At 36.0% G+C, this 11858-nt stretch overlaps 1 protein-coding gene across 2 annotated transcripts in view; it reads left to right on the top strand.

Annotated features, from left to right (window-relative positions):
* The first annotated feature begins 538 nt into the window (after nucleotides 1–538).
* Nucleotides 539–11858, top strand: part of EED (embryonic ectoderm development) — a 29726-nt gene continuing 18406 nt past the window's right edge. The window contains exons 1-6 of one of the 2 annotated variants that reach the window (XM_019739631.2): nucleotides 539–1120; nucleotides 5923–6075; nucleotides 7855–7947; nucleotides 9670–9735; nucleotides 10838–10963; nucleotides 11620–11701. In XM_019739631.2, the coding sequence (XP_019595190.1) occupies nucleotides 1007–1120; nucleotides 5923–6075; nucleotides 7855–7947; nucleotides 9670–9735; nucleotides 10838–10963; nucleotides 11620–11701 (634 nt within the window). In that variant the 5' untranslated portion in view covers nucleotides 539–1006. The remainder of the gene's footprint in view (nucleotides 1121–5922; nucleotides 6076–7854; nucleotides 7948–9669; nucleotides 9736–10837; nucleotides 10964–11619; nucleotides 11702–11858) is intronic. The other variant, XM_019739630.2, reaches the window with a different exon arrangement.

Genomic DNA, 11858 nt, shown 5'->3' with positions numbered 1-11858 from the left:
CCATTGGAGTCTAGAATATAATTTTTGGATATTCCTACTTAAACCTTACCCAATGTTGGCACCAACTGGGTGAGGGCAATCATTCATCGCAATACATATTCATCAGAATAAATATTCATCAAGAGTTTAGGATGCCTCCATAGACTACGACTTGGTAGCGCTTTGAAATCCACCCTAGGCTACGGAAACCCGGTGGAAGGCTACCTGGTTCAGTAAGACTTCCAAGAGGAGGGGCTTGAAGGAGGCGGGTTCGGACAACCCAGCGCGAGAATACGCCCCGGCGCAGGCGCACATCTTAGCGGGTAACTTCCATTTGCTAGGCGGGGGAGGCACATGAGAAGCAGTCTATAGTTTTTGAATTTCTATTCTTAACAAAAAATTAGATAGTAAACAATACCACGAATAATGTGAGAGCGTTATCCTCCGAGTTCAAAATTAAGAACATTTGACATACACCGTTAAAGCAAGAGGTGATTTCTCATATCTTCCCCGTCCCCTGGGACACTGGTGGTCTAGTCCATTCCACAGACTTTCGAGTCCTTGCAGCGGGTCGGGGATCGAAGGATTGGGCCAATTGCGGCTGAAACGTCTTTGGAAGGAGGAAGGGGGTGAGGGGACATCCCTTTGAGTTCCACCTCTCCTTTTTCGAGGCGGTAGTGGGGAAGGGGGACCTACTAAATACTGCCCTCGAAAGCCAACGGGTCACACCTCTCCGTGCAAACTGCCGGGAGGGCGGCGGGAAAAGGGCAAGACGGGAATAAGGAGAGGGAAGGAGCCAGGAAGCCGCGTGGGAGGGCGCGCGAGCGCGCGCCCCTTTTTCAGCAGTGTGGCGGGGTCGCACGCACGCCCGCCTCGGCGGCTGGGCGCGGTTTGCGACAGTGGGGGGAGCGGTGGAGGTGGCGGCGGCAGTGGCAACTTTGCGGCAAGCTCCGGCCGGGCTTGCTTGACGGCGGTGTGGCGGAGGCCCCGCCCCAGGCGGCAGGAACCTGGAGGGAGGCGGAGGAATATGTCCGAGAGGGAAGTGTCGACAGCCCCGGCGGGAACAGACATGCCTGCGGCCAAGAAGCAGAAGCTGAGTAGCGACGAGAACAGCAACCCCGACCTCTCTGGGGACGAGAATGTGAGTAGAGCCCTGGGCAGTCCGGATGGGACTGTGGAGTGAAAGTTTTAAATTCTTTTTAAACTGTAGAAGCGGGGGCGGGCGGCTGTGGGGGGAGGGAGAGGTGTCACCCTCTACTCAGGAAAACGCGGGCGTGGAGGAGAAAATCGAACTTGTTTCTGTGGGGGTTTTGAGTTGGGGCCGAGAGCAAGAAGAAACTTGGCGGAAAGATCCTTTTGCGTGGATGGGGAGTGTTTGGGCCTTTGGGGGATTTGGGGAGAGTGCGGAGCTGAGATTCCAGTGGTTTAAAAGGCGACTTAGAGGTTTTCTGAGAAAGTTAGAAGGAAAGGCCAGGGTATGTTACGGACTCTTAAAGGAATTTAGGGACCATGTCACTCCTAGACCCTTGCAGACAGCGGGATGGTAAGAGGAGATCTTAAGGAGCTTCGGTGATTATTTTAAAGGGGGTTTTGTGTCTGCTCCCATCCTGTCCGTGGAGGTTGGTCGGCTGTTTTAAGGAGGAGCAGAGTTGAGAGGGTCGTTTTCTGACTTTGAGGGGGAAACCCTCCTTGAGGAAGGAAGGAGAAGGGACGGTTAGCCTTTTGAAAGTGTTTACAAAGATAAAGGGGACAAACTGGAAGATTTTAGGCAACGGTGGTGAAGGTACATGTCTTTAGGTGTGGGCTTGTGGATTTTTAAAAAAGAACTCTGGTAATCAGCTAGTCCCAACTGTGTTTAGGTGAGACGCAGGTAATAAACGAATTGATATTAATTTTCAGTTTCATGTTCTAAGTTTATATCCAATAAAGTCAGCAAAATGTCTTGACAGTTCATTCAAATACATTAATTACTCCAAAATGTGAACCCCTTTTCATAATACATGGCAATGATGTCTGAGTATCTATTTAAAGTCTTTAAAGTGTTATAGGAGGGTGGTGTTAAGTTCTTCATTTTCTCAGTTTGGCTAGTTTTAGGAATAAATGTAACTAACCTCTTATCCAGTGTTTAAACTCTGCATCTCAATTACATCACTTGTTGAAGCATATATGTGGCGTGGTGTCATGACCAGAATTTTCACTGAAGACGTGGAAAAGAATTCTTTTTGTAAATAGAAGAAAGATATTTAGGGAATTGTCAGTTTGTGGGATTTGGACTTGAAATTTCTGGAAATCTTAGGCATTGCATATTAAATTTTGTTTGTTTTTCCCAATTTTATATATGTATATAATAAATAGCATTTTTTTATGCCTTTCATTCAAGTCCTTGGAGCCTGTTTTATTTCTGCCTTTTTTAGGCAATTAGGTTAGTAATTAGGAGCACACACTGGATCCAAATATTAAATTAAAATCTTAACTCGACTACTTACTGGTTGCTTGACCTTGAGCAAGGTACTTGAGCTAGTTCCCTCAGTTTCTTAAAAATGGAGATAATGTGTTTACCTCGTGGAGTATTTGTGAGGATTAAATGAAGTTAGTATAGGTTAAAGTGCTTAAAAGAATGCCTGTCTCATAATAAGTTTATAGAAGTGTTATTTAATTACTATTAGTTATTTTGTGATCACAAAGTATAGACTTCCACATAACAAATAATCAGGCAGAAATGTAATTAAGAAGTCAAAGTCAGACTGAGGAAAATTTCCAAGGACCAAATAAATTGAAAGTTTACTGTCTTTACACCTTAATGAATACTGTGAAGCCTTCTCAGAATAACATTTTTAAGTGTATAAAGTATATAAGGTTATATACAAAATCAGTGATAAAATTTTAAAATATGTTATAAAAATATTTTAAAAACAAATTTAAGATTTGTTTTAATTGAACTACTTTAATATAAAGTGTTTAAAGTGCTTCTTTAGCACATTAAGTAACTAGATCTAGCGGCACGTCTGATGGTAATGGGGATACACAATTTTTTGAGATCTGCAACAGCTATATGATATAAAAATACCTGGTTTCCATTGGTGAGAAAGTCACAGCTACAATAACATTAGCATGTATGTTACCTCCATTACAATAGAAAGTGCTGAATTTCAGATAAAGGTGGTGAAAATTAAAATGCCTTTTTTTTTTTCTTTTGGATCATTTCAGTTCACAGGCCCTATGAATTTATCTAAGCACCACACAGATTTTGGACACAGATTAAGGGAAGGGAATAGAGAATGCTGTATAAAAATGACTTTAGGGGCAGCCGGTTAGCTCAGTTGGTTAGAGCGTGGTGCTCTTAAACAACAGGTTGCTGGTTCGATTCCCACATGGGCCACTGAGCTGCGCCCTCCACAACTAGATTGAAACAACTACTTGACCTGGAGCTGATGGGTCCTGGAAAAATACACTTAAATAAAAGTTTTAAAAAAAATGACTTCAGAAAAAGCTAGCAATGGCAGTGGTTTTACTCTTGAGGGAGCTGAATGATGACAAGAAGACCAAAAGCAAGTGGGGAAAGGATGTGGTGTTTTTGAGTTGGAGGTAAGGTAACCTGAGTAGTTGCTACTTTAAGTGAATCAGAATTAAAAGGACATTTGTTTTTTTGAGGTGTAATTGGCATATAACATTAATTTTGGGTATACAGCATAATGATTTGATATTTGTATACCTTGTGAAATGACCACCCCAATAAGTCTAGTTAACATTCAACATGTTTGTTTATTATATATGTATCTGCCATTTTATTGAACTTTTTAAGATCATGACTACAGAGTAGTTAGCTCTCTGGAAGAGAACTAATGGTTGTCTGGTGGTATCAGAGGGCTACATTTGGAGACTTGTCTTTTGCTTAAGTAATCTGTGGCAAGATTAAGGGACAAATTACTTCGTTTCCTTGTTGGGCAAATGAAGATGATAGTGCCATATCTGTTGCACAGTATCATTTTATACTGTCAGGAGGGGCCAAGGTGAAAATCAGCCTGTATACATACTAGACACTCAACAAAGGTTTGATTTTAATTGAAAGATAAAATGAAATGGTTGTGAATACATTGCATTTCCATTGGATTCCATCTTGAATAATGCCTTTGGAGAAGATGGGTAAATTAAGCGCTCAAAAATAAAGGAAGAAAAAAAATGCAACATGCCTTGTTATTGACAGTGTTTTGTTTGGCTTCTTGATTAGCAGTTGAGTTTAGCCAGAATGTAAAGAAGCTGCTGAAAAAATTTGTGCTAGTTTTATTATTTCATTTCTGTAGTGTTAAAAGATAATTTTCAGAAAAAGGTAAGTGAGCATGTTAAAATTTTATTTTAGTCGTGACGGAACCAGGCAAATGTAAGTCAAACAATACAGATTTACATGGATTAAAAGAATGTAGATGTGAAATTCCAAATGGAGACAAAAATAAATTTTTTTTAAGAGGAAGGGAAGACATTTTGAACCTCTACCATTAGAGAGAGAATTGCATTATCAGTTATCTACAACTTTAAAAGAGATGAAAGATTGTTCAAAGGCTATAATATAACATGGAAGAATGTGTTATATAGATAATGCATAATTTTCCATTGAAATACAAAATTGTTTTCTACACTTGATTTTAACTAAATAAAACTGAAAGGTAGGGAGAAATTGGGAGAGAAAAACAGTGATTTCAACCTAGGAACTTTAAAATTTTACATTTACATTAAATTGCAATTCAGATTTTTATTGAGCAGCTATTGTGGGCCATATATCCACTTTATTCCTTTTTTCACCCCAGATTTTATATTCCAGAATAATGGTGTATATTTTTTAAAAGCTTGTTATTTTGGTAGGTACCATTTGCAGTTTTGAAAACCACCCCAAGAACTACTGTATGATACCTTTTTGTTTTTAAGTGAAATTTTTATGTACTTTTGGCCATTCTAGTTAATTTTAACCTTTGTAATATAAAACCAGCTTTAGGAAGCAATAATTTAGAAATAGCTCCAAAGGCAGTGGTTCACAGGCTGTGTTAGCAGGCGCTCCATGAAAAAACGGCTACCTTCGTTGTAAATTTAGTAACTACTGCCCTAAGGTAATAGGTTTAAATAAATCTCTATTCCAAAGAACACATTGGAATATGTAATCAAAGGAGGTAGTGAAATTCTCTTCAGAGATTAGAGGGCCATTAATATATCTGTGGACTGGAGATAAGGTGTAAATTAGGTGAAATGTCCAACGTTTTCTGCAGCCCTTTCTACGTTTGGAAGGAATTTACTTTGTAGAGTTTCTGGACTTATAATATATTTAGAAGTATCATTATTTTAGAGCTATGAGTCAGATTTCACTTGTACAGAGTATGTAGGACTTTTAAAAGTCTAAATGGTTTGAGTGTTATAAATAAACATTTAAATGATAAGAGGATTTTCAGAAACTGCATCTAAAGTAGGAAGCACAAACACTTCAGTCTCAAATTGCCAAGCCCCCACCCAAGGCTCCAAACTGAGCAGCAGTCAAATAAATTATGAATACATGCAGTTAAGTCAGATTCAGGAGTCACAGCTTTGAATTTGAATCCCAGCAATCCTAACAAGCAAGAGGCCACCTACGCCCTTTCATGTGTCCTCATCTAGCGGTACCTCTGTGAAGAGCTATAGAGGACCAGGACCTTGTTATTTAAAGGAGGTATTATTATTACTGTTATCATTCTGATTAGCTTTTTTTGTGTATATTTTTTGATGAAATGTCAAATATCCACAAATCCTAATGTGTGGCTGGTTTGCTTTTTATCCTTTGGAAACAGGAATAAAATTTTCCATTTCTTGCAGAATTTATTAATTCTTTCTTTTTGTTGAAACAGCAGCTGTCCAGTACTGTCATTTGCGGCCTAAGTACAGTATTGCTGTTTTATGTAATTTTTTCTAATTTGCTGCTTACAGGATGATGCTGTCAGTATAGAAAGTGGTACAAACACTGAACGCCCTGATACACCTACAAATACGCCAAATGCGCCTGGAAGGAAAAGCTGGGGGAAGGGAAAATGGAAGTCAAAGAAATGCAAATATTCTTTCAAATGTGTAAATAGTCTCAAGGTATGTGCAGAAAGACAGATCCTGTGGGCTGAATGCTAGTATGCTTCAGAATTATTTCTCAGTGGTAAATATTTTATGCTCAAGATACCTTGTCAAGTTAAAAATATTTTTAAATTACAGTACTTTGAAATTTTTTTGTAGAGCAGAATACATATTTATAATCCATTAAACATTTATTTAGCTTGTTTTGTTCTAACTTACATGGATAATACTTAGTACTGCGGGCTGGTTTTTCTTTATTGTTTGTATTCAAATAGAAGATTTTGGAAAATGTTACTCTTCACATTTTGGTAAAACTTAAAAACACAAGCCACTTCCTGGTACTTGTTATTAAAAAGAACTTAATGTGACTTTGAACCAGCGTACATTGAAACAGATGTCTTAGTTTCTGCAGTTTAAAAAATTTAACTGTTATCCTTTATTTGTAATTGTTTCCAAAGAAAGGGTATATAAATTAAAACTTTTTTTCAGTATTCAATATTTGTGGAAAGCAAGTGGTTGGGGTTAAATTACTGCTTCTCAGTAGTATTTTTGCTTATAGAAAGGATTAGTGGTATTTACATAAAATGTTTTCCTTTACATATACATTCATTTTCTGTTTTAAATTTAGGGGTATTTTCCCTATGCTGATCAGAAATAGACATTACATTATCTTATGTAAGAATCTTTTCTAAATATCTAAGTATACTTTTAGATAGTCTTCAGAAAGCATAAACGACTATAGCTATGTGGACATTATTTTTCTGTTTTTGTAGCAGAATTCATTGCTCAATGTGTCAAACTATACTCTTAAAAGGAAGGAAATTAATCTCAGTATATATTTTTTTAAAAGGCAAAGTGTCCATTATAGTTTCATGTTACTATTTAGTTATATTAACCTGTTTTTAGATAATATGTCTGGAAAGTGGTTTTAACTGTTGGCTAAATATTTCCATTAAATATTTCAAAGCTTAAGCTGTGGCTTTTCAAAGGATAAGAAATGAAAGTTGCTACACTTTGCAAGTGAAAACAGTACCTTAAAGTGAATATGAAAGTTACTGTTAAATGTCAAGAGATTGCCAGTTAAATCCTCAGGTTGAAAAATAACTGAACAAAACTTGAAAAATAACTGAACAATACTTGTTTTTAATTCTCTTCTTTAGAGCCTCCTAGTAACTGAAATTACATTGTCCATCGCCTCCACTGGTTCCCACTATTCAATTACAAAACTTGTTCATTATAAAACTTCTTGGGACGTTTTACTTTTTGGACCCAAATTCAAGCTTATTTAAAATTGTATCTTACAGGACTAATAGAAAGCAGTGATTTGAATGGAGTCTGATATGTTTCATTTTACAAGGGAAAAATTAAACCCAATAAAGTTTAGTGCGTGCCAGAGAAGCTGTACTAACTCTTAGGTCATTTGTTAGTTTCCTCTTTCAGAAAAATAAATTGTGTCCTTATGTCCTGAGAGTAAATGCATCTACTACAATTACCCAATTACACCCAGTGGGTGTAAGAAAATAGAAGGCAAATTTCAAAGTATTTTCATACATAAGTACTTGTTCCTAACTTATGATTTAAGTCTTTGGTTGTTATAAAACTTTACCATACACCAGTATTTTAAAATGTGAAAACTGCACTAGTATATAATCTTTTTAGTGTCAAAAATCAGTTGATGTATGATATTACAAAATAGTAGTGGCTTGCATTTTGGAAAAAAGTTAATAGGGGTGGTTAGCGTACTACCATTTTTTGGTTTCTAAATTCTATTTTTCTTATTTCATGATTGTTTTTTAGGAAGATCATAATCAACCATTGTTTGGAGTTCAGTTTAACTGGCACAGTAAAGAAGGAGACCCACTAGTGTTTGCGACTGTAGGAAGCAACAGAGTGAGTGTTAAGGGATCTGTTTGGCATTTGGCTTGATTATCAGACTCGCGTGTTAATATAATACTTAAGTGTAATGATTTTGAAATAAATTTTGTATAGCTGATGTGACAGTATTGCTTTATGTAAAAATGAAGCATTCTAGAAGTTGAGTAAATCCACTATTCATGACTGAAAATAACATCTTTATTTCACATTACTCCCAATTGTTCATAAAACAGGTTTCTATTTATATTTTGTCTTCATATTTTGTTTTGAGAGGTAGAAATAATTGACTTTGCTCTTTTTGGAAGTGATTGTAATAGTTTATTATTCTAACTTGGACAAGAAGTCTGATTTCTTAAAAATAAATGTAATCAGTGGTTCTATATAAATGCAAAGCATAAATCCAGTGGCTTTATTTAATAGTTATTGAAAATATATTAATTATTTGCAGTAAGCATCTGTTTGTTTTTATTTAAGGAAGCCAAAAATATCCTGGAGAGAGGTGCATGGAAAAAACCATGTTGGGCACATTTTAATGTAAACCATTATTTAACTTTTTAGTTGTACCAGAGGTTGAACATGTGAATTGCAAAGACTTATTTATTCCTTCCATTTACTTCTAAATAAATGGAGAACAGGAAGACTCCCTAGTGCTTTCCAGAGAGTCTCAGGAGTTTTCTATTAAATTGAAATCACCTCAGAGAAAAATTGTCCTCCTAAGTCTTTACTAGGTAATATTCTGGGTATCCATCAATACTGTACTAGGAGTTATGAGGAATACTATAGAAATAGATTGGTTGTATTTAGAAAAAGAAAGATGGAGGAAATAGACTAATTGGATATGCATTGACAAACAAATCCAAGTTACTTACTCTACCTTCAGCCTAAGAGGGGAAGAGGGGTTAATCTGAGAGATGTTTCTTTTTATTGAATAAAACAAAATTTTATGCTTTAGTAATTGCTAAGTTTCTTAGAGAAATAAAAAAACGTGATTTTTAATGCACATTGTTTCCTGTTATCTGATGGTGGAGCAAAGGTGTAATGGCCACCATAAAAAGAAGGTATGTGCAGACCGAAAGACGAAGCAGGCAACTCCATAGAATATAACAGAATTCATTATATGGTAACTTAACTTAGGAGGATTGGGCAAGAGCCGACAGCCAGCCCAGCAGTTTTGCACAAATTAAATTATTCTCTACTAAAGACTCCTGTTGCTGTACTGTTTTTATAATGTAACTCAGGTACTATTGATCAATAAGATAAAGGGGCAAAGTATGCAGTAGCGCCAGGGGCCATACCTCCTAGTGGTCAGTGCTATCATCAGTTTGATATTTATTTATGGTTAAGATTTAGGGAACAGATAATCATTGACTAGAGGGCTTTGATGTGTTTACTAAAGACAGTGAGGTCAGTCAAAGGTCACAAAATGGGGATGGTTTTCACATCTACCTTTATGTACCTATATTTGTTTTCTGTTTCTTAGTGTTGGTATTCTGTTCTCAATCAAAATTAACTTGATAACAAGGGAGTTGTTAGTATTGCAGTATTTAATATATTCTGGAAATATGTATATATATATAAAACACAGGCTTTATAATAGCTTTCTAAAGTTAAGGAGTTATTTTAAAGCAGTAGTTTGTGTAGTATCTTAAAGATACACTTGTGACTAAAATATATTTGGAAGCTAAAACATGTGTTTCTATATTTGAGATATAAGTCACTATATTTTGTTTCCACTAGGTTACTTTATATGAATGTCACTCCCAAGGAGAAATTCGGCTGTTACAATCCTATGTAGATGCTGATGTATCCTTTCCTGGATTTTCTGTCTTTGGCTAAAGAAGCTGACTTTCAACAAGTATACTGAAACTTTTCTAAATTAATTAGTTCCCTAAAGTTATATTGTTGTTTCTTAATCTTAACCAATGCTCTTTTCTTCACTACCACCCAGGAGATTTCTGGTATCTATCTATCCAGCTTTCCTGATCCCTAGAAATCCATTGTAGGGTAGTTACGAGGGAGGAGGGTATGGGTGGCTAGAGATGAGCAGTGGAAATCCAGTAATAGAAAATGATAAGTGAGTAGCCAAAACCTGTTTTTTTGACTTTGCTTAGAATTTGATCATTTCAGAGTAGTTACATTGACGAACTTGGGTTGATAAAAAGCTGTGACTGGCAGTCATACCAAGTATATGATCAGCTAAGCCTACAGGGGAAAAATAAACGTGCAGTTTGTTTAGGGAATAAAATTTTGCAAAACATGGGTTCATAAAAGAAAAAGATTAAAAAAGCCAAAAGGTTAGATAACAGTCATCGCTTGGTGATAAGATGTTTCTTCTAGATCCATATGCAAAACTTAATAAACGAGAAAAGACAAGGACATTCAGTCTTCCCTAGATGATATGGAAGGAAGTGACCCGTAGTGATACTGGGAAGATCTCATACAGGAAAGGTTGCAAAACTGAACAGTTCTTTATTTTTATCTAGAAGCACATTGTCAGAGGTATTGGGGTATAGAGCAGGGGTCTTCAGAGTACAGTTGGTGGGGCTGGCCATCTGTTTTTGCTTTTTGTTTTTGAGGTAATGGGCCACCTGTTTTTGTAAATAAAGTTTTATTTGGACACAATCATGCCCATTCATTTACATACTGTCTGTGGCTGCTTTGTAAAAACAGAGTTGAATTATACAAACAGCTAACTAGTAATCAAAATTCAGTGGAAGAACTGATTTTGTGTGATCATTTGTTACAGATTTTAGACCTAAAAATCTCCATTGTTTAAATCGGGTAATATAAAGAAAAAAAGGAAGTTCTGTGTCAAAGACTTCAGCAGCAGTTCTTTGGAGATGTAATTGTTGATGTGTTTAATTTTCAAAAAAAAAAATTATATTTCTTAACTGGCATTTCTTAGGCTGATGAAAACTTTTACACTTGTGCATGGACATATGATAGCAATACAAGCCATCCTCTGCTGGCTGTGGCTGGATCTAGAGGCATAATTAGAATAATTAATCCCATAACAATGCAGTGCATAAAGGTGGGTTTTCTGGGAAATTGTAGATCTGCTTTCTTTTGAATGCACACCTGTGAAAACTTGAAAGTTGAATTTAAAACTAATGGAATCAATGTCTGTAAATTTCTAATATGATTTATATTTTGCTTATTGCATCCCTTAGACGGGTTTTTGAGAACCTTTGTTACATTTAGGTAATGGAAATTAAGGAATAGTGGGAAAATATTATTTTCAATGTTTTCTTTTTAAATTATTTCCCTCCTGCCTTGCTTTATTCTAAAAGGCTCTTAATGAACAATAACAAAAAAGTGAGTCCATTTTCCAAGATGCCATAACTAGGGGTATAGAGTCAAGGGCATGTTGTGGAGGACTGAAAGTTGAAGCCTTGGAAGTTTGATACTATGTTTTACAAATCGCTTTCATTAGAAGTTTTGAACCTTGGGGGCACAATAGAATACAGGAGAATCTTTTAAATCTTTGCCTTGCCTCAGCCAATCCAATCCAATCAGAACATATGCAGGTAGGACTTGAGCTTTTTTTTTTCCTTTAAGTTTGTTGGGTGACTTAATATGCAAGGTTGAGAACCACTACTTTAAGTGAAACTCTTTCCATTCTCTTAAGATGAATGAAAAAGAATTTATTAATTTTTATATGAAATATATATTTTAAATTTATTGTAGCACTATGTTGGCCATGGAAATGCTATCAATGAGCTGAAATTCCACCCCAGAGATCCAAATCTTCTCCTGTCAGTCAGTAAAGGTAAGAGAAGCAAATGTTACTTTAGTCCTATTTCTTTGGAAATGGTTTTTTTTTTTTTTTTTTTTAAGGGACAAACTGTTCTAAATAAAAAAGCCAAATTTATAAAGTATTTATAACAGTAAGTTTTACTAAAAAAATCACAGGCAATAATATTAGC

The sequence above is a fragment of the Rhinolophus sinicus genome, linkage group LG06, assembly GCF_036562045.2.
Source record: "Rhinolophus sinicus isolate RSC01 linkage group LG06, ASM3656204v1, whole genome shotgun sequence".
NCBI lineage: Eukaryota > Metazoa > Chordata > Mammalia > Chiroptera > Rhinolophidae > Rhinolophus > Rhinolophus sinicus.
Note: the sequence above shows the minus strand (reverse complement) of the source record. Positions and strands in the feature narration are given on the sequence as shown.